Here is a 23,605-nt window from a genome sequence, read left to right as displayed (position 1 = left end):
AAATTCGCCACAGCTAGATGCAATTTTATTTTCTCAAGGGAATCTTTTTTGTCGACTTTTTCAGTTTTTTTCCCTGGAAAATGAATTCCAACTTAGAAACGTTAATAAACACAATAACAATTACGCAAAGGTAGATTCATCAGTATTTATTAATTGGTTCATCCAAGTGTTTCAAGTTACTTTTAGTGCAATTTTTTACTTACGCTTCGCTTTTCTAGGGCTGAACTCATCTTGCATATCCTCTATCCTCAGTGCTGGTCCACTCAAACTATCGTAAAAACCATCCCATGACTGTTAACAATATCATCACAATCACAATCTTGTCTTACAACATTATAATATACATTTTAACTAGCTGTTCACCCATGCTCCGCCCGCTTCATCAAAGCCTTCCTCGGTAAAATAGGTGAAATTGCATAATTACTTGTTCAATCGGTTTTAAGTTTGTCGTGAACAGACAGACAGACTCTGTGAGAGGACTTATTCTTATAATACGTTATGATAAGAACTGAATTGGGGGTAGACTGTATCATTATGTCTCATGAATAAATTTGAAGTAGGCCTTACTAACCGGATCTATAGAGCCCTTAGACTTAGCCCAGTCCAGGTACTGTGCCTCAAGAAAATTGGCATTGGCCCCGCTGAGGAACGACTCGGCGCTTGACGAGTACTCCGTCCGATTTGTCTTGTTTATCACAACCTGAAAGATTGCTTCTGATTTTAATTGACCCAATTAGCAACTGAATGCAGAAGTTCCACGTCAATTCAAAGTGTATCGGAACTGTAGTAGCTGTCTTTCCGTAGTAGCGACTGCTTCTCGCCGTCTCTTCGTTAAATAGCTAGGCTGCCTTATAAACTCTCATAGTCATTAAATAAAGTTTGTTGGTCCTCTAAATTGTTTCTATCTAAATAAAAATCATAATAATGTTAACTCACCGAAGGATTACATACGTTTACATATTTCTGTGTTATCCTCAGTACATGCAGTGATCGAGCCAAAGACATAGCAATCTATAAATCAAATTCATCATAAAAATAATCTTAAATCATAAAAACAACAGACAGGGAGGTGATAGAGACAATAGCCATAGTTATAAATTTGTTTGTCATTCATTTGCTCTTAAACAGATAAGTCGATTAGGATTAAATCTGACAATTAAATAAAGATGCATCCGAGCATCTTATAGACTGATTAATATTGATTTATACTAATGGTATACGCTTTAAAAGTACCTTTACAAACAATACGGCACCTAGTGTACCGTATTGTTGCGAATATATTATAAAGAACGAAAACTCTACTTACTGGTACAAAAACTTATACGGCTCTTGGTTATTTATAAACATACAAATTTAATTGCGTTATTATTTACCGAATAAGATTAAAAATAAATAACTAAAATATATAGTTTTGTGTTTTCACATTTTCAAAACATCACAATTTGAAACGTTTGATAGAATTTTTAATAAGAAATACACGAAATGTCGTAGACTATTACATGCCAGTAATAGAAGCTAAAGTAAAACTCCTTTTAGAGTAATTTGATGAGCTCTTTTTTTATTTAAAAGGTCAACTGGATTTAGGCATTGTGAAATATTAGGTCGAGTCCGGGCTGTAGCAATAAAGGCTTAAGTCTTAAGCTTTTTAGCGAGCTTTTAGTTTTTTTTAATACTATAACATTATTTTGAGTGCATCATTTATATAAGGTGTCGAAGTTTGGTTCATTGATTTGTTTTTAAAATATCTTAGGGCTACGGGCTACGGGAACGACACTTCAAACTAGTCTCAAAATTATTGTGTATAATTCTTATTTAGGTACCTAATGGCATCGTACCTGTATTTGACAAAAATAAGTAGTTGTTTTAGTCATCCCATTTCATTAGGATCCAACGGGCCGTGAAAAATGCCAGTACATAAAGCGAGATATATGTATATATTTTTATATACTTTGTATATTCATCTGTCAAGCAAAGAGTTGTCAGGGCATTTTTTTAAATTACATTTATCATTCATCATTGTTATAGAGGTTAATAATGGTACATGTAGGTAATAGCTCAGCAACATTTCAAACATGCGTTTATTTTCCAAAAAAAACGTTATCGTCCATTGTTATTAATTGGGTATAATGATCATCTGGCTCGTTTACCGTCAAAAAGAGTTAACCTTCATAAATAATGAATATGATTTAGGTTTTACGGCCAATTGCCTACATACAATAACTAAAAATTTAATTGTTAATAATCGATTACCTGCCTGTTGTTTTAAGGTGAATTAACTCTCATCAATGTGTTCAATAGCAAACCCCCGTCTCCCCGCACCGATATGTTTATTTTAACCCATTACTCACGCTGGCCGCACTTGGCCAGCGTGGTGCACTCAAGGCGGTACTCCTCCCTCGTTCGGGAGAAGGCCCTTGCCAAGGTGATAGAACCTATAAGTAAAAACAAATACTACTCACATGTGCAAATTCTTGCTTACAATACAGACGATAGATTATACTTTTCTTATTGTTTATTACGAATTCATTTTTACATTTCCCAGCATCTGTAGAACCAATTGAGCCCATTGAGTTATAACTCAAGGTTGAGCCCTAGATTGGTATAATATGCGTTATGTGAGAAAGCGGGTGAAGATGAGAATGTACTTGTATACTTCTAAATACATACATTACCAACGAGGATCGGAACAGATACTCGCGCTCATCACGTAAATATTTGTCCCGGGTGGGATTCGAACCCGCCACACGCGGCGCTACGGTTATGCGGCGAGGTGACCACGATAACCACCGCTCTTAACGTGCAGTCAAGTCATTTATCAGCAAAACGATCACTTTACAAAATATAACAAAAAAAACTTTATTGTGTCTGATATACTATAATAATAATTGCATAAGTTTTATAACGATACCGTCAATAATTTTAGGCCTCAATGGCTAAAATAACCAATGCTTATAATTGCATGTCGTTCTAGCCCATTTTGAAAGCTATGTGCCTACTCTATTAGTTAGTTTTAGTGGAGGTGCACTAAGTGCGGGAATATTTTCTAGGATTAAGTTAAAATCACTCTCTACAATGCTATGTGTATTAAAAATTTTGTTATTATTGATGTTCGCCTTTTGGATAGAAGTTCAAGTAAGTCTTGGCACCGTACAAACTTAGGTTACATCGTTATCTACAATGCCCCATAAGCTTTTAACAGAAAAAAATCAAGTGGTCCCGCAAAGATCTAGCAATGTAGCTCTTGAGTCACATAATAATATTCAGACATCAGCTGCAAAATCCTTTAATTACTTATTATTTCAGAGTTATTACGTAGTTATCCCCGAGCGCGGAAACGTGACGTTTAAGCATCAAAAATATATAACTGGAGGTGGACTGAACATCAGGCGTTATGGACGGAGGTCACCATACTTTATCAATTTGTACGGAGTCACTACAACTGGGTTCGGAAATAATTTAACGGTAATAAATGAACATCTATCAAAGTTCAAAAAAATCCCCTACTACTACTAATCGTATGGTTATTGGTCAACCTGGTGTCAAAGCTGTTCAAGCCGCCCGAGGGCGTTTGACGATGCTTAAACCCCATATAATAATATTGTAATATGTCCGTAAAGTAGTGTCACCACATAAGGTGCTAAATACAAAGTCTCAGTCTAACTTACTCTCAACAAATTCGTATTACCAAGGACTTCTTCGACACTGGCTTTTTATCAACATTCATGGCCGAAATATTACAGTTTTCTTTGTATTACATCAAGGTGTAACATTGTTTTAGGTGGAAGTGATCTTTAGTCAGTTTCTGCACAACGAGTACCGGCGCTCGTTCATAGAGTGGCGCTACAAATTGTGTGATTTGATAAATGAGGACCCCTTCCTCGGCGGCATGCTCAAGTTGTCCGGCTTTGTCTGCCCTTTACCTGCTGTGAGTAGACTCTCTCAATTGATTTCCGCTGCTTGTAGACATAATGTAGCATGTGGATTGTTGCACAGACTGCCGCTGTGGCGCGGTTGGTTATGTAATGTCTGTCTCCTAGCTGATACGGCTACGGCAGTCAGTTTCATTGAAACTAGCCATCTGTGCAGGACTTTGTTTATACCTAGTGTCCAAGTGTGTGCACAATACACAGGTACACTCGCTATTCCATCACTCTCATAGTCTGGTGGGACGGATAACCGACACAACCAGTGAGAGGTCAGGCGCAGGACCGACGGCTTTACGTGCTCTCCGAGGCACGGAGGTCTTTGACCTCAACTTCCCAACTCCAGGCAATCTCTAAGAAATTCTTAACAGAAAATCTCAGAAAAGACTTTTTGTCCCGACCCAGGATTCGAACCCGAGACCTCTCGCACGGCAGCCGCATATACTACCGACCGCGCCACAGAGGCAGTTCAATCGGTCGGTTATGTACCCGAATGTTGATCACGAAGTCTCGGGTTCGATACCCAGGTCGGACGGTGTACTAGGTCTATTGTAATTTATACCAGACAATAGAAGCCCGGAGTTTAGTTTTGTGTCCAGTGAATTATAAAGTCTCCCCAATATTACGTGGGCCTAACATTGTACGTATAAATGGCGAAACGTGAGTGTATACCGTAAACCTATCTACACCTTCGGATATTTATTAAGAAGTTTGATATTACGTATGTCTGTTTCAAAGGGTGAACACCGTTTCATGAACATGTCGGTGCCGACGCATGCGTTCCACAACAAGTTCCCGTTCGAGAAGGGCCGAGTCGACGTCATCGCCTCTCTGACTGCAACTAAAGAAAAAGTACTTCAAGTGTACATAGAAGCTACCTTCAAGGAAAAATAATAATTTAGAATAGTTTTCAGACGTCAGCGTTATCTGCTAGCGGGGACGGTGGCGGCTACCACATGTTAATACCTACCTACGATATTTCTACATCCAAGCGGATTATATTTCGCGGCTCACAATACGCGCAATCTAAATTAGCCAGCTTGAAGTTAGCAGCAGTAGCTGCGCAGATGTTCTATTATGCCTAACTTCAAGCCGGTCACGATAGATTGCGCGTACCTACTGTACACATACGGTACCGAACCGTTTCGTACTAGTCACGAAACTCTGTCAAACTGACGACTGACTCTGCACATGCAGCTATATTGAAAACACTTTTATTACTTACACGGTGATGGTAAAATCAGTAAAGAATAAATAAAATAAAAATAAATAAATATGATTGGACAACTCACACACGGTCATTTGATTCCAAACTAAGCAGAGCTTGTACTTTGGTAACCAAATAACTGATAAACATACTTATATACTTCTAAATACATACTTATATATTACATTAACATCCAGGCTCAGAACAAATATTCGTGCTCATCACACAAAGATTTGTCCCGGGTGGGATTCGAACCCACCACACGCGGCGCTCCGGTTGTTGCGGCGAAGTGACCGCTTAAACCACTGCGCCAAACGTGCCGTTAAAATAGAATAGATTAAACATTGGACATTAATAAAATTCTAAGTACTGTATTTGTTCTTTATTAAACAGATTTGTCATTAAATTTAGCAGTTCGCAAATAAACTTCATAATTATTTAAACAACTTTAAAAGTGTTTTGACAACTCCAAACTTGTAATGTAAGTTCGATACCTTACTTGAGAATATAATCTCAATCCTTGCCAGGCACTTAAATAAAAAAAACTAATCCCAGCTTTAACTTTTGAACTCACGACAAACAACATTTGCAAGACTTCGCTCTATTACGAAAGTAGGCTCCTAAGACTGCCATGTTTGGCAATGGACGCACTTTGAAACTTAGAAGTCTAGCGTATCTATGTCCAAGCAGACACTTTCGGAAACTATGTCTAAGGCCTAGGCAGTAGGCACGTTTAAGGATTCCTCGGCATCCCTAAGGGCGTTGCATCATATCAAAGCTTAGTTTCTCTGCGTATAGCATTTCCGATGGATCCTTTTGATGCAGATGACGATAATGAGCGCCGGTCTTAATTCTGTTTGCCCGTGTGACTACTGGTATGCAGAAAAAAAAATTGCTGAATGTCATTGCGAACATTCAACTCAGCTTCCAATACTTAGCTAAATCATTGTTGTTAAATTACGAGATCGTTGTAGACCGATGAACACAAACATTATACGAATAACAAGCAGGTAGTTTGAACAATAAACTAAATATAAATAAATAACTAGGTAAGTATTGTTACGAACATTGCTTTGAAATTACTTAGCTATGGTTGAATTATAATATAACCAATTATAGTATTTATTTCCGTTGGTTTAAACGTAGTGGAATTCATTTTTATTTGTGAACTAGTGTTTGAAAACGACTACATGATGGAAATTGGAAAGTTGATAATTTTACTAACGTTGCTAACGGCTTTCGTTGAAGTAAGTGATTTTTTTTTCTGTATGTGATTTGATTTTCCACACGGAGTTCCCAAAGAAATAAACTGTGTCTAACTTCGCAACTATAAAACAGTAGTCTAATTTTAAAGAACAAATCAAATCAAATCAAATCATTTATTCATTTAGGTCAAATATTGACAATTATGATAGTCGTTACAATTACTGAATCTACCACTAGCTTATGAGAAGAGCTAGCGATAAACTCACGGCCACTCTTTTCAATCGCCAAAAGTTTTACAATGTGATTGATACAATAATTGATCATGCGAGGAGCTGCCAACAATCAGCGGTATAGACTAAACGTCAATTATTAAGGAAAATGAATATAGCTAGGTTATTTATTAGTCTCTGATCATACCGTATGTTGGGAGCACCTACTAGCATGTGATAATAAGAATGGGCAGCAAGTGAGCACATTGGTTGTAACATTATAGAAGAAAAAAGAACATTTAATCAGAAAGAGCCAGTGGCATTGCTACGGTATGTCTAAGTGGTGCAGTGCATCGAGGCCGCCGAGCCCGGAGGGCACCCGGTTCCTGATCGCACCTAAGAGTTCCAATAGTTATTGGAGGAGTGCCCATTCTTATACCAATACTTGATCCGTTGGTCTCTTGTGAACTAAAGGGCATATGTCCCCTCTTTTTCCCTTTCAAATTTACTATACATTGATTGTATTTCAGAGCATGATAGTGATAATGGAGCGCGCGAATGTGACCACGATGAATCACAAGTATATCGTGAGCGGTGGAGTCAACATTCGTCGACACGGCCGCAACTCGCCCTACTACCTCAACATCTACGGCGTTAATGTAAAACCACTGGACAATACTCTCATGGTTAGAGGTTTTTTTCTATCTCGAAACATAGCTTAGCATACATAAGGTGCCGACAAACAACTTGAAAAGCTACCTACCTACTTTTATCCATACTTAGGTAGGGTGCCGCGGTACAATTTGAGTACAGGATGCCGTAGTAGGAAACACTCGATTTACGGGCGATTTATCGTAGCGTAATAACAGCCCGCAATTTTTCCTACTATGTCAAAAAAATTGTTCCTTGCGATCTAGATCAAATTGGTAGGCGCTTAAACAAATGCGTTAGTAACTCTTTACACCTTTACTGATCAATGGGACGATGATAGATTAGATACTGGAAGCAAACAGCATTATTTGTTTGGCAGAATTGATTTCTTGCGTATAGTAAACAAAAATACCCAAAAGTTTGAAGTAAGTGTGCCTGGATGTACGTTACCTACTCTTTCCTGGCTAAACGGCCCACGATTAAAATGTATTGCCGGCGATGTAATGCCCTACTGCCCCAGGAAAAGAAGCCATGGGGTATCTACTCATTAATTTTCTTTTTTTGGTTACATAAAAGGGTCTGGTTTCTAGGTGTCTGCGTTGTTCAGCCAGTTCCTTCACAACGAGTACCGGCGCTCATTCATAGAGTTTCACTGTAGATTCTGCGAATTGATCAACGATGAGCCTTTCATCGGAGGAATGCTTAAGAATGGCGGCCTTGTCTGTCCTTTGTTACCAGTAAGTCATGAATTCTTACAGTGGGTTATTTTTCATATAAAAATAACTACCTTTGCTCTTTTGCCAAAAAGCGACGGCGCGTGGTAGTTCGAACTGGATCCGTTTTGACTAAATATACTCAGTTTATTTGTGACATAATGTCACATCGCTTGCATCCATTCATAGCACCTGAAGTTATACAGTCCTATAGTCCACTCCTTGTCTGAATGGATGCCAAGTTACCAACCCACCCAACCAGCACTTGGGCAGTATGGCGCTCAAAAAGCAGTCTTCTTCAGGAATGAAGTTAGGCTTAATTCCTGGAGAAGACAGTAATAGGTTAGCCGGTAATTGAGTTTAATTAATGTTTTGTTCCACAGGGCGAGCACTATTTTATGAACTTAACCGTTCCAACGACAGACTTCAAGTACGTGTTTCCTTTCGAGAAGGGTCGTGTGGACTTCACCCTGAGCGTCACAGCGACCAAGGAAGTCGTACTGCAAGTGTTCGTGGAAGCCTCTTTCAAACAAGTAAAGAATCTACCCGCGTATAAAGGCAAGCAAAAGCCTAACCCGTAACAGCCCGAAATTGTGTGCGATTATTTTTATGAAAATAAAAATAGTGGTTTAAGTTCGGTTTTTTGGAAATAAACTTTTTATCTTTATTCAGATGGTTCATTTTCGTCATTAAAATCTAGTGTGTGTTAAAACATGGTTAAAGCAAATGCAACATTTTATTTAGTCTCTCGTCCTAGCGTTTTATTATATGGGGCCAATCTATACTAATCTATACTAATATTATAAAGCTGAAGAGTTTGTTTGTTTGATTGATTGTTTGTTTGTTTGTTTGTTTGAACGCGCTAATCTCGGGAACTACTGGTCCGATTTGAAATTTTTTTTCAGTTTTAGATAGCCCATTTATCGAGGAAGGCTATAGGCTATATATCATCACGCTACGACCAATAGGAGCAGAGTACCAGTGAAAAATGTAACAAAAACGGGGAAAATTATGATTCTCTTATGTGACGCAAGCGAAGTTGCGCGGGTCAGCTAGTGTGTTATATCGGCGCTGAGTATAGGCCCTACGCGTGTACGATTTCAACAATTCGATTCCCGGTTCATGTGAGCATTTGTCTGAAATCTATGAACGCAGTAATATTTATTTTTAAAAATAAAAGCATTATTTCCTTTTACTAGTAAACAAATGTATACCTATGTAGTTTTCCTCCAAGGCCTGTTATTTTACAACCCGTATAATCTCAATTAGGGACGTTATTACGTGTCTTTTATAAACTTGTAATTTTTATTATTACTATTTCATACATTGTTACTATTTTTTACTATTGTTAGGTATTACTAGGCGCTTAATGATATATTGCTAGTAATACTGATTAACCGGAAAGACTTATGAACCTATAATGTACCTATTTTTAGGCATTGAATAAAATACCTAATTTTAGTGCTTTCATTACAACTAATCCTGGCAAGGTGAATACAATACTAGTTGCAGATAAATAATGAAATAGATACGATCAATTGTATTTTTACGCTATAGAATTATAATATAAGTACTTACCTACAATTACGTATAAACTGTATGAACTAAAATATATTACACTCGGAGCTATCAATCTGATCTACAAACTGAAATAAATAAGTATGTATTTAAATTGCAACTTACCCATATAGCTTCGTTACAGATTTTGTTGATATGGCAACCGCCATTTTGTTTCGATAGTAAAAGATACGGTCCACTGCTGAATTCTTTCTTAATTTTTACACCAATTTCAGTAATTAGGTATTTAAGCATCTTTATTATGATTGTAAATGTTTTGCAGGCAAATAATTTATGGTTACGTGCACACAATGACATGTACCTATCTACTTGTCATTATAACGCATCGGAGCATGAGGGTAGACCGAGAAAGCGACTTGATACTAGGTATGTTTTTTTTTTCTGCCTCATACTTATTTTATATCTTAAAACAACTTCATTTTTTAGATTGATCAACTAAATAAAATATTATTCTCGTTACTGATGCATAATACACAAAAACGATATATACCTAGAGAACGTTGCTTTAAGAACAAACAAAGTTACCATACACGGACCGTTACAAACGTGCGAACTACGTCATACATCAAACGGTCATAGGAATATGAAAGACAAAGACAAGCAAATGCGAGCGAGAGGTCGGATAAAATTGACCTATGGCGTAGGTCCGAATACAACCTTTGTTCTCTTGAGAGAAAATAAAATTTAGGTATAATGAAATCATATTAGTCATTACAAAAAGTTTTATTAAAATTAATAGATTTGTTATTACAGTTTGTTAAATACATTAGGAATGTTAATACTTAAATTATTGACATTTATACATAAAGAGGTATATAAAATAACACATTTGAATTGATTTCATAGCAAAAATGCATGTTTGGTGTTGCCACAACATTTTCTACTCTTCAGGGCCAGTTTCATAGCTGATATTTAGTATATACAAGTTGGTAACTTTACTAATAGTAATTTTAAGCCTAACCTTCATTTTAACTATACCTTTTGTTCCCTTTTAATTCTCTAATGAGCGATATTTCTAAGAACAGTCATCGTCAAAAATCGACACACAATTAAATTCAGCTAACTCTTAATATAGTTAAGTTAATCAAGAATTTTATTGTTCTGCTACTTTTAATCTTGGCTGTACTTCATAACATGAAAATACTCTAATTTGTAACAATTTCACTTAGCTTCAATAAAAGAATGCTTTTGTACATTTTCTAATTTATCTAAGCTTTTGAAGCTTATCTAAATGATTAAAAAAACATAATAAACAATTATGTTGTAAAAGTCAAATTCTGTACACAAGTACAAAATATTCTTCACTATTTATTTGCAAGATATTTCATACAACGTCTTAATTTCATATATTGTCAGTAACATATACAAATAATTAGACAAAAAGTAAACATATCTATATTTCATTTACCAATTTGTAAAATCTCTCAACATTCTATATAAAAATAAACTTATATAATCGTAATTTCATAATCGACTAATATTAGGATAACTATACAATTGTCCTATTATTCGACTAAGAGACTGTTTTAGTATCTTTAAGCGTGATTTAATGTTACTAAATCAATTCTGGATTAAACGACTAATTTACATTATATCGTTTAATCAACTAATCGACTTCGATAACAATGGAAAATCTTTATAACAATTTGCCCAGCACGATAATTGAAACTGGGACCTCGTAACCGCTGATCTAGTAGTATATAATAAAAACACTATCGCGGTCAAAGAGGCATATAATTATTATTGTCGCATGTCGCAATTAGTTATCAGTTTACTAAATAAAGATAAAATGTTACGTAATTTTCTAATCACGTAATTATCGTTAGAACAGCTAAAAGATAATAAAACAGTAGATAATTGTAATCTAACGTACTAGCGAGGCAACTTCGTGATTATAAGCACACATAGCTACTGGGAAACGGACCGCCACCTTAACGAATTTTAATATGACGTCAATCTGATGTAAGCATGTAGGACAATAGCTCAAGCAGGTTGACTTGACATTTAGGCAGACAATGCTAGACTGACGGTTAGTCGACCGCTGGTAGACGTTTAGCCGTCAACAAGCGGCCGGCAAAGCAATAGGTACTATGTTACTGGTTGGAAAAAAATGATTACTGCGCTTACAATGAGTAAGTAATATGAACTTTAATCATGCCAATAATTTAAAGAAATGTGTTTGGAAATGGGTTCAAAGAGTGCCCTTTCAAGTATTATTATTTAAAGTTAAGAATTTTAGAGTAAATATTCTCCATCTTTAAGATACTCTTAAGTATGTTGTCTTTGTCACTTACACGTGTATCTTAGCGACAGTAATACTTTTGAGCATCATTCAAAATCATTTTGCATTTTACCGTTATAACACGGCCATATTAAGGTGTAATGATTCGTTTACAAGTAGCTATGTATTATGTGCTATGAGTTTGACTATTTAATTTAGTCGGCTTTCTTCGCCTTGGGCTTCTTGTCCGCCTTGCCTTTAGGCTTCGACGGGTAGATGACGAACAACGCGAGCTGAGCCGAACATAACGCTACTGCTACTAAGTTTTGTACCTGGAAATAAAAAATACATCATTAATAACCATTTAATATATACGCTACTGTTTTCGTAAAACGAAAAATTGACTAACTTTACCGCCATTACGGACTCAAATCATAACCTTTTACTATTACTTTATGCTATTCTTAAGCTGAGCTTAACACTGCTTGTTAAAAGCTAGTTTTATAAAATAAATTGCAGGAAACTAATAGGCCTAATAAAACAGACTATAGAGACTACAGACTAAATCAGGGGTGGGAATTTGCAAATTGTAAAAAGTGCAAATGCTCCAAATATAATCTACTAGCTGACCCGTGCGGCTCCGCTCGCGTGAATGATTTTTTTTACTAATACAAAACTTAATTATTCCTGTACAACAAAATATGCTTTTTTTCACGAAAAATATTCTCAAAATTATTTATATCCCATAACTCGCGCTCAAGCATTTCCGCCATTAAAACTGTTGCCATGACAACGGAATTTTGTTAATTCAATGTCATTATAATATTGATTATTCGCGACTTCGGTGGCGAAACCTGAATTTTCCCGGGAAATGCGTCATTTTCCCGGGGTAAAAAGTAGCCTATGTCCTTTCATGGGTATTAAACTATCTCCATACCAAATTTCATGCAAATTGGTTCAGTAGTTTAGGCGTGATTGAGTAGCAGACAGACAGACAGAGTTACTTTCGCATTTATAATATTAGTATGGATTTAGTTACTATCCTCTTTGAAACAGATGTCCATAAAATATTATCTATTCTTTTATCAATATACCATTGAGATATAGTCAGGTACAATATGTAGTACTTGAATAGAATCAATCAATATGAAAAGATGCAATGATAAAATTTGATTGGAGCTACGAGAATCCTGTACAAAAATTTTTGATGTATACATAGGAGTGGAGAGGATAGGAAAGACATACTCTACCTAAAAAAAAAACATCATCTTGAGCCGGGATGTGAAAATAAGCTAGTATAGAATGATACTTACAACTAAGAACTTGTTCCTGAGGATGATGCCATACAGCAGCCACATGAAGGTGACGATGGAGCCGGAGAAGATGATGGGGAACGGCAGGCCCTCCGTGCTCTGGTTCTTTATTATCTCTTTCTGTAATTATAAACGTACATGTGTTAGAATATATAGTAAAAATATACTTTAGGTTTTTGCAAGTTTCACTTAGTATATTACGATACAACATTGGTAAAGGTTTCAGACCAGCGATCTAAAGGTACGATCTTTTTGTTGATCTAAACAAGTCTATTAGTCCGATAAACTTGTTTAGATCAACACAGATATTTAGTATTTTTTTCGATAAATGACAAAATACTCGAGTTTTTGTGCTGATGCCACATTTTAACTTCGTGAAAAATATATAGTAGACTTTTGACCTTTAAAATGAGACCATAAAATTATATAATCACAGTTTATCAGAACAATTACAACAAATTAGATTTTACGAGTTTAATTACTTTGACATGACAATAAATAAAAGTTCAATGGCTACTTATCTTAACAAACAATTTTACGATCATTTGGTTAATATTAAAACACGAAAAAAACAGTTAATATTGTCGCTAAAGAATCTCAATTAGATTCCAAACTACTTTTAATAAAGTAAATATGGTCGGATTCAGTATTTTAGATTGACATTTGAAATGACCCGTGAACTGGCGTGAACCGAGTCTCTTACGATTTTATACGTGAGTAATGACTTCAGAGGCTATTCTTAAGACCCAAGAAAACTTCCTGAATATGATTGAATGAAGAAAATAGCCACTTACCAAACCGAAAAGCGGTGAAGCGATCAAATAAAACATGAACGCAGTAATAATAGTTCCAAATCTGTTCTCAACTAGTGCCGGGTCCTCCATATTGGCGTATCCTATGAGAGCGGCTGAGAAAGCTCCCGAAAGACCCAGTTGTGCCCACACCTTCATCTTCTCATGAGTGTATTGGAAGTAGATCAATGTGTATACGATGTTGAGGGCCAGACCGACGAAGTTCACTTGAATCATCTTGTCGTCGCGGAGGATGTAGCCGAATTTCAAGTTGAGTAAACTCCTGTGGAAGGAAAAGGGTAGTGTTATAATGGTAGTAGATTGAAGAATGTTTCGTCTGAGAAGATTCTTGGAAGGTAATGTTTAAAATAGCGTGTCGTGGGTATCAGCTCGTAAAAAGCCGTTTGAAGAAACGTTTGAATGTGAATGAATCAAAACAACTTGACTGAAATGCAGGTAAGGTATGTGTATACCGTTTTGGATTTTGCTCATACTGATTGGACGGGGATGTCTCAGATTTTTTATCGTGAAAGTTCGAATCGCTGATACACTTCTTTGCCTTATAGTTACAAGTTTTGAAGATGCAATATTATTAGTAGTTAGCAATATTATTAAAACTATGCATGGCAAATAAAATAATTATAACTCATCATTTAATAGCGCAAATGGTTCTACTGTAAATAATAAATAAATAAACTTCTAAAGATACTTACATAACAATACCACCGAGGAAGGGCATGATACCGATGCCCCTAGTGCCGCCCTGCTTGTAAATGTCCCAGCAGATGAACGAGCCAGAGAACATCTGACCGATGGTGACGATGGCAGCTGCATTGCCTACAATCTCCTTGTACGGCTGAAGAACGTCGGCTAGGGCGTCCAGCATCTTGGATTCTGTAAAAAATAACATATTTTTTTATTTATAATTTTACAAACAGGTCGATAGAGCTACGCATTACTTTTTTTTTACACACGACCTCTTTTAAATTTTTAGGTATTTTTATTTTTACAAACTAATGTCATCTGAACAAAAAAAATGTATTATTATTAACCAATGCTTTTAGAACGAAAAAATATAATAAAAAGCTAATTCATTCTACTATTCTCGTAAGTTTCAAAACACTTTTAAAATTTACTCTGTTTAGATAAACGATGATTTTTCTTTACATTTATTTTTTATTTATTATAAGTATAGATTCTTTTGAGGGTATGCCCCCGGCTGCGGTGTTCAACTGATATCGCGGGAGGCAAATGATCGCGTTCATTCAGAAATCGTGTATATGTATGTATATCAATCAATACTATATCTATAAAAGGCACAGATGAGATTTTATTTTATCACCGAAGTTTATCATATCGGTATAATTTCGTAATTCCACGCAACAAGCTCGCAATTGGCATGTACCTATATGACGGCATTCTGCATTCTCCTTCGATTCATCACCAAATTTTAGATTAAAACATGACGAAATGTAAGCATGATGCGATTTGATTTTCTTTATTCACGATGATTTATACAACATTTTTATAATTAATCACATTAATTAGTTTTTATACAAACGGCCTCTAATGCAAATAATTATACCAGTCCTTTGGTAACATAATTCTATCGCCTTAGTGCAATAATTTATGGTTAATTTTTATGAGATTCATAATCGTTAACCCACTAACTACTGTGTCTTAACCGTGCACGAATCGAACATACTGGATAACAATAGTAAACTATAAAGATTTTACTAAGCAATAACTAGTTTTACTGACAGTCATCAACTGTCTTTTTGAAATGCGCAAAGACGCTACAATTCTTGCGAAAACTATGTTCGATTTAAAATATAGGCTATCATAATTCTACTTATATTAAAAATGCGAAAGTTTGTAAGGATGGATGTATGTATGTTTGTTACTGTCACTCAAAAACTACTGAACGTATTTTTATGAAATTCTGTAAACACATACTTTAAAACTTAGAGTAACACATAGAATACTTTCTAACCTGGGAAATCTTCACGCGGACGAAGCGAGAGCAGAAGCTTGTTCTGCATAAATACATTAACAAGATGTTAAGAGACTATTAAATAATATATTTGGTTATACATACATTTTATCAATAATACATAATATCGTTTCTCGTTATCTTGCACTCAACAAACAACATACTCTACACTTACAATCACGAACGAGTATCAATGCTTGCGCGCAGCAACATAATAGAAACATGACAGAATAAATCACTTGTTACAAACAATCACTGATGAAGTGATGAACAAGGACATATAAATACTATCTTATTAACTAATAACTAACTGCGTATTCGCACACGCTTTCTACGTACATTTGCTAAATTACATACGTACACACGTACATTTGCTAAATTGATATTGTTTCAATTAATAGCAGTTAGAGTTGAGTTACTTAGTGTGCAAGCTCGGTACAAACAGGCCAATAAGCTGATAGTTATGTCAGGGGAACTTAAATAAAATGTGTGTTCTTGGTCATTGCTTTGTGGTTTTGTATTTTCTTCGTTTAAGACAATTTAAGTACCCTTTCGCTCGTATTAATAAGCTGGTATAAACTTTGGAGTAGGATATAAAAACCCATTTTAGTACCTATGAACCTACCTAATACGGACCTTAGCATAAAGAAATATTCAAGTCAAATCATTTATTGCGAAAGTAGGTTTGTGAAATAGGTGATACAATATAAATACATATTCAGCTACATTCAGCCATGAGGCATAACAGGCATTCAAGTGCATAACTATTTGGTACTTAAATTGAACTGTCGAACTAAAACGTTGCTTTAAAAGATTAACCAGGTGACCATAACGGGCCATAGAAAGTCTGCTATGAGAGGATCTAGGACTATGCAAACCTACTGCAAACTCAAAAAAGTATATTTTTACGTTACACCTGTTTATTCTGATTATTGCTAAGTGTGTCTTTACTGTAGTATATGTCATCTAAGACGAGTCTATTGACATTATCGGGAAATCCCTCTGACTACTAATACTAATTTTTAGCAGGAAAATCTGATAAGTAACTATTTGCAATACCCGGAAACCGAATTAACAACCGTGGGCATCTATCAACAAATCATAAACTTGTTATCTGGTGATAAATTGATAACGGTCATAAAATCAATAGGCTATATTATTACATCATGAATGAATGAATGAATGATTACATCACCAACTTCTAATATGTGAATTATCAATAACTTAGTAAAGAGCTTTGTATGCAAAGTACGCGGCTGACAGTCGAAATTTAGAACATCAAAATCAAAAAAAATATTCATTTAGGTCAAATATTGACACTTATGATAGTCGTTACAATTACTGAATCTACCACTAGCTCGGAAAGAGGGTAGAGCCTTATAAAAGAGCTGGCAAGGAACTCACGGCCACTCATCAGTGACCCATAGGCTTATGCAGTTTATATTGGTAATTAATTGCGTTATAACTTTAATCTAGATATACATATATCGTGTATGCGAAAGTAATACTGTGGTGTCGAACATAGTAAAAGCGAATCTTTAGAAACTAGAAACTCCCACTTTATAAATATTCCGTCTAATGAGCACATTCTGCTTGTACATTATTGGAGCTCAAGGTTAAAAGGTCGTTGACCTTAGACTTATTTTAATTAGGAAATAATGCTACTTAGATGTTGTGCAACTATTTTAAAAATTAAGAATTCTATTAAGTTAGTTCTAGTTTCGATATCAGGACCTGTCACGTGCTAATTTATGTTATACTTGCACAATACATAAAATACGATTAGCAACAGGAAAAACGTTTTAAAATATATTTTAAAAGAAAGAGTCGTCGCATTTTGTGTACTTGTACAATAACGCAAGCCCAGTATTTTCGCAGAAATTAACTGTGAATACATATAAAATTACACATGATCAGTATTTTCGTAGATTGCTGCGTTGTTGATATGTTAAATCGCGGATATACGAAATTAATTTAAAACCTTGATATCATTCTGTTATTTTTTACGATGGTCTGTGGTTTACTACTACTAGTACAAGTTCTGACAAATACTTTTTTGTGGATGGTACAAAATTAATAACCGTTTCCTTGTGGGCATTGAACCCGACGCGCGACGCAATAGGAGCGTCCTAACCACTGCGCCAGGAAGGACATCAAACGATGTATGTACCTATATTAAAATTTGTTAAACATAAGTATTATTTATATAAAGATCTCATAATTATTCAAAGTATATAACTGTATAATTATGATTTGCAGATCCACTTATTCATAAGCTTTGCCTAACGTATTGTGTTATTTCGCAAGTCTTCGCCCGAAAACGATGACGTGGCCTTACGTTAACTCAAATAAAAATATGACGCAAATGCAAATTTGCACACGCCGACGATTTTGATGTACTTAACTAGCTTGATTAATGCATTAGGTACCTAGGTATAATATCTGTAATGCAGATGACGATCTCGGTAGGCAAGTAACGAGATACGCTAAGCGTGTAGTGTAGTGTATCCGTACTACATGCAAATTGCTTGACATGTAATTAAAGCATAATATAATAGGTACCTACATACTGAGTACTAAATCTAGTTTGATGAATATAACCTGTGTACTAAAACGAGTTATTTATAGCAAATCAAGGATTTTAGAGCTGCTTTAATGGATTTTTTATTAATATTCTAAGCATTATTTTTACTCAACTCTTGCAAGTATGACAGGAGAACAGCTAAAATGACAAAGAAGCGTGGAAAAGAAAAGAAAAGAAGAAGCCATGGAATAGGATCGTCAGACATTTAAATGGTCTTAACTTTTCAGTGACCATAACTTTCTTGATTTTTTTAACCAGGTTAAGATTAAGACAGTATAACGCTTTAATAACCTTATTAAATTCATATTATGTCCTTATGTCAACTGCATAACAGCCATTCAAAGTCACCTACACGGCCCCTACGTCCGTGACCCTAACAGTAATACAATTTGAAGTAGGCTCAATAACGAACAATCACTGCTCAACTAGTATATTGTAACAAATTGCCATTTAAATTGCCCAAGCGTCATGCGCACACCCACCGACAAGCCGTGACGTCATGACGCACCGATCGCCATTTGTTTCAGTTTGCTTTATTAACTCTGACTTTTGGTCAGATGTGTTGAACATTTTTTGCATGACGAGTACTTTAATAAACGCATGTCATTACACGTTTTGTAAGTAAATAATTTTGTTTACGTTTTATGAATCTTGCATGAGAAACATAAAACGAACTTTGATTTTAATTACCTAATGACTGTTATCTTAAGTCGTTAATATAAAACTACTATCTACATACGCTGCGACATACAAAATATCTAATTTGGCCTATCGTCAAAAACAAAACTGTTAAGGTCCGTAGTTATAATAAATGGTTTTCTAAGTACACTGACAGGTTGTTTACAACTGGCCCAAGAGGTTCAAATGAAGCCAATTTAAAGGCTACCAAAACAATGCCTCGTTGAGTCTGTGCGTACAATTAGATCCTATTACTATGCAGTTTCGTCTTCTGCTTGAAGTTTGTAGATAAAAGATAATATGATGGAATTGGTTATTTGATTTTTAGTTAATAAACCCTTATTATAAGTAGATAGAATTATCATAACACCATGCATTAACAGCAGCTGCTAATTAGCAACTCGGGATATCTACCAAGGATCTCTCTATTTAAATAATCAAGTGAACCGTGCCCCGTCAAAGACCTAAAGTTAACAATATAGTATAAAGTAATAGTACCTACCTAGTTGGAGACGTAATGGACAAGTTAAATAATATATTAACTATAGGGCTAATCATATTGTGGAGTGGAAACCAAGCCTTGGAAAAAGTAGCGCGGGACCTCATACGGCTAAATGGTACGCGCCGTATTGCTAGCAGTAACTGATAAAGAAGAGCTGAAGATCGCGACCTATTAGAGAGTTCTTATGTTCAATAGATGATGGAAACCAGTTCGTAACGATGATATACTATTAAGGAATAATAGGAACGTTTTCTTACAGTGTGAGCTGCTGACATTGCAATATTTATGCAAGTGCATTACTTATTATACGCGTAGGTAAATGTTTGCCGTTTACCAAGATAACTGCGATCGATGAGGTAGATTTGACAAATGTACAAGTCATAGAGATAATGTAGATCCACTTACATATTTTTGATCGAATCGAAATATGTACATAGGTACTCCGATTCGATCAGAAATAAATATCAGTGAATCAGAATTGTTTTGAAGTGGATCGATTTAATCAAATTGAAACTCAATTTGACGTTAGCGTAGCCACGTTACCTACAGACCTGATGCAATAGCAATGACGTGGTGATCAACTTAATCAATGAATATACATACATTAAGTAATTTATGTATAATATGTATCATACTTTTCAGACTACAGTATATCCTGAGGGTCATAGATTAGCAACAGATTTTTTTATAAATTACTTAATTAACGTACCTACGTTTATTGATGTCAGGTCTGTAATGTATAGTTACTTTCGCATTTAGATGTTAGAACTATCGAAAGTATGGGTTCTAAGAACAGTTACAAAAGTTACTAGAGCTCGCAGCAGCTTACCTGGTTTCCAAATTCATAGATTTTGCTTTTGATAATAGAAATAAAGATAAAAGTCTCTCGAGTTGGGGGCTTCCTTCTTGTTTATTAAATCATCTGTGAGATTGATCAACAGATTAGTTTCTCGGATAACATCGGACTCAGAACGCGTAAACTTATTTACTCTTTATGTTTTAACGTATTTTGAAAAAAGGTAACAACCTAGTTAGTTCAGTAAAACAAATTTCTAATCGACTGAATAATTTATAGCTAGAAAGTAAAAGTGGGGCAACAGTTATTATTACAAGGCCACAGTTAACTGACATTTAATTAGCGTTGCTATTGTTCTGCACTTTTATCTTTATAGATTTTATGATGAACATAAAACAAGAAACGTTTCTTTCTAGTAAAGACAACTCCCGCACGTAAAATTTAATCTTAAATCGCGCCATTTTTTTTAATAGTAAAATAATATTCAATCTGAAACTTCTTTTGAGGAATACGTAGAATTTGTTGGGTTACGAAAACAAACCTCTTTTTGCCCGTCTTTTGGCGCCTAATTAATAGTAGACTATGCAATAACATTACTTGTCTTGCTTGTCTACTAATGGTTATTCATGTCACTGATAAATTCAAGGTTACATTACAACTCTTTCAAGTTAGTTATGTTTAGCATGCAGTTGCTTTGATCTCTTGGTTATTAGAATTTGCGAAAAATGTACACGGAATGTAGCATTCCTGAGGCAATTAGTTCGAAGATCTCCAATAGCGGATGATGCACCAATATCGCTAGGTCAGACATAGGATACGTAAACTTTAGAGCTAAATAATTTTATAGGTAGATATTTATAGACTTTAATTTAGATTTATTTTAAAGAGCGTTAGCGTCAGTAGCAGTATCGGTTAACGAACGGGTAAAATAAGAATATGATCAGAGCAAACACCTACATATTATATTTAGGTACAATATTAAAACAAAGCTAAAGAGTAATCTTGTTTTTTTTAATTACCGCCACAAAGGCCAGTAAATCTGCGTCACTGGCCACAGCTAGTATTAAGAAGTTTCGATTTGGCTGTGTAACAGTTACTATTCCAGTGTTGATATCTGATCAAATTATAAAGAGTCATAGACGATAACTACAGATATGTATAATTACTTTTATCTAATCTTTACGAGTTACTCGACACGTGAGTGTAGGCAATCGTAACACATCGTGGTTTGCATTTTGTAGTATTTTTATTACAAACTTGACAAGACTAAACAGTAGTTTAAAGTATTTTTAAAACTACCTGACACTACTAGATGCTTCAATGATCTCCTTGTAACCAGTTCTTTGAAGGTTAACTTTTAGTTGTATACTTATTTCATAGTTCTTCTTTTCTAAGCTATTGATTGAAATAGTTAAGAAAAGAAACAAATACTGGCTTCTAATTATAAAAGAGTTCAGAATCATGTAATAGTCATCTCAATATGACAGACATCATTGCCTTTTCGTCAAGGTAGAATACATTGGGTTGCTGGCCTTTTGAAGTCTTCAAAAAGTCTATGGAACTTAAACCAATCAGTTTCTATACCTACAGGCTGTGCTTAGTGGAATTGTCTAAGATAAAAGTAAAAAAGAATGGTACAAAATATCTATGGAACTTTTAAGGGATGTCAAATTGAACTAGTTTTTTTTTACACATGTTACACTGGCAGTCTGCAAAAGCAAGTATTATTATGATCATGATGTAATGCATAGGTTTCAAAGTTGGGACAGTCATTTGATTAGTACTCAGAATTCCAGAGTTACCAGGAGATTAGCTACAAAATAGAAAAAGAAACCTCTAAATCAGACAAGAATCAAAGAATGTCAAGAATGAATAAAAAAGTTTTATAAAATGTATTGGTCAGTCCAGTTTGTTATTCATTTGTATTTATTAGTTTTTGGTGGCAATGTTGTGTGTTTGAGTTCTACATACATTTTTTTTGCTATCATCTTCAAGTTGAACAGGTTTCTAAATCCAAATAAGTATTTCTATGCAGAATTAAAGATGATTTTTGTACTCATCATCATCATCTATGTATGTTAGGTATTTTAAAAAAATAGGTTTAATGGTTTGGTGTGTAGATGGTAGTGTCCAGAGCAATTAACATAATATTTGGGCCCTATAATGTACTATAATGTTAGCATTAGAAGTAATAGAACTATGATAATCTTCTCAGATATTACGCAATGAGGAAACATTTCGTAAAATATTGTGATATGGCTATAAGAACAAAAACTGTTTACTCAACTAATTATCAAAGTTCTCCCATTACAGAGAGGCCAGTGACCTATCAAACACATTAATCAGTGTTTAAATATAGAAAGGAAGCAACATGTATAGGTAAGCCATAAAAGACTATGAATACATTTTAAATGAAAATGTTTAGAATACTGCCTTCTTAGAATTGTTTACTGACTATGTTTGATTTATTTTTAAGCCTATCTAAAAATCTAATATGAATAAGAAATAGGAAACTATGACAAGGCATGAATAAAACCTATAATCATAGGAATGAAACCATAACGAGCGAGATAATAGCTACTATAACACCTAAACAAAACCTCTTATCCTCTAACCGCATTAATCTTTAGTTATTATTTGCAAAAAAACACAATAAAATAAATTAAAAAGTTAGTGACCATAACCTATAAAAAAGTTCTTACCTTTGTTATAGTAGTTTGGGATAAACGTGTACAAGAAATATTTCTGAAGCACGATGCTTTTAAATTAATATTTATTAAATATTTTACAGCACAGCCACTCACTATTTGTAATCGTCCGGTACTGAATGTCAGAAATGACATTTGACAACCGGTTGAATAGATTTGCCGACGTGACGTGTTGTCACGTAGACCAAGGTCAACAATAATGATTTCAATACTTTTGGTGTAAGTGTATCGATTTTTTGTTATTATTATAAGACTAGATCAACGTGTGATTCAAGCAGGCCACACATTCCAAAGGACTTGAAGTTTGCATGTAGTATCTATCTTGAGTCGTGAATCACCTTCACTCGATCGTAATGTCGAAATATGTTGGTAGTCCCTGAATCAGATATAACAGCAAGCTTCAATTGCATATCCTTAATAATTTGATACCCTTTAAGATTTAATTACTTAAAAATTGTCGATATTTTAAATGTGCACAGACCATCCCTATTTAATTTGACATTAGTCTGACAAGGTCTGGCATAATAATGAC

At 34.9% G+C, this 23,605-nt stretch overlaps 2 protein-coding genes across 2 annotated transcripts; one reads left to right on the top strand and one right to left on the bottom strand.

Moving 5' to 3' along the window:
* Positions 1-6,183: 6,183 nt before the first annotated feature.
* Positions 6,184-8,490, top strand: LOC142987837 (uncharacterized). The gene is made up of 4 exons (XM_076136776.1): positions 6,184-6,377; positions 7,076-7,231; positions 7,787-7,933; positions 8,293-8,490. The coding sequence occupies exons 1-4, from the start codon at positions 6,321-6,323 to the stop codon at positions 8,488-8,490; spliced, it is 558 nt and encodes a 185-aa protein (XP_075992891.1). The 5' UTR covers positions 6,184-6,320.
* Positions 8,491-10,191: 1,701 nt separating this feature from the next.
* LOC142972149 (sugar transporter SWEET1) lies at positions 10,192-23,228 on the bottom strand. The gene is made up of 5 exons (XM_076112991.1): positions 23,068-23,228; positions 14,526-14,706; positions 13,816-14,095; positions 13,022-13,141; positions 10,192-12,040 (listed from the first exon to the last, which is right to left on the bottom strand). Exons 2-5 carry the CDS (start codon positions 14,696-14,698, stop codon positions 11,924-11,926), a joined length of 690 nt encoding a protein of 229 aa, XP_075969106.1. The 5' UTR covers positions 14,699-14,706; positions 23,068-23,228; the 3' UTR covers positions 10,192-11,923.
* Positions 23,229-23,605: the final 377 nt, after the last annotated feature.

Source organism: Anticarsia gemmatalis, chromosome 4 (assembly GCF_050436995.1).
Source record: "Anticarsia gemmatalis isolate Benzon Research Colony breed Stoneville strain chromosome 4, ilAntGemm2 primary, whole genome shotgun sequence".
Taxonomy (NCBI): Eukaryota; Metazoa; Arthropoda; class Insecta; order Lepidoptera; family Erebidae; genus Anticarsia; species Anticarsia gemmatalis.
Note: the sequence above shows the minus strand (reverse complement) of the source record. Positions and strands in the feature narration are given on the sequence as shown.

Coding starts and splice junctions, on each gene's coding strand:
- LOC142987837 (XM_076136776.1), top strand. CDS start 6,321: ATGATGGAAATTGGAAAGTTGATAATTTTACTAACGTTGCTAACGGCT. Junction 6,378..7,075: donor TGCTAACGGCTTTCGTTGAA/GTAAGTGATTTT, acceptor ATTGTATTTCAG/AGCATGATAGTGATAATGGA. Junction 7,934..8,292: donor TTGTCTGTCCTTTGTTACCA/GTAAGTCATGAA, acceptor TTTGTTCCACAG/GGCGAGCACTATTTTATGAA.
- LOC142972149 (XM_076112991.1), bottom strand. CDS start 14,698: ATGCTGGACGCCCTAGCCGACGTTCTTCAGCCGTACAAGGAGATTGTA. Junction 14,096..14,525: donor TTCCTCGGTGGTATTGTTAT/GTAAGTATCTTT, acceptor TTCCTTCCACAG/GAGTTTACTCAACTTGAAAT. Junction 12,041..13,021: donor TCAGGAACAAGTTCTTAGTT/GTAAGTATCATT, acceptor TTTTATTTCCAG/GTACAAAACTTAGTAGCAGT.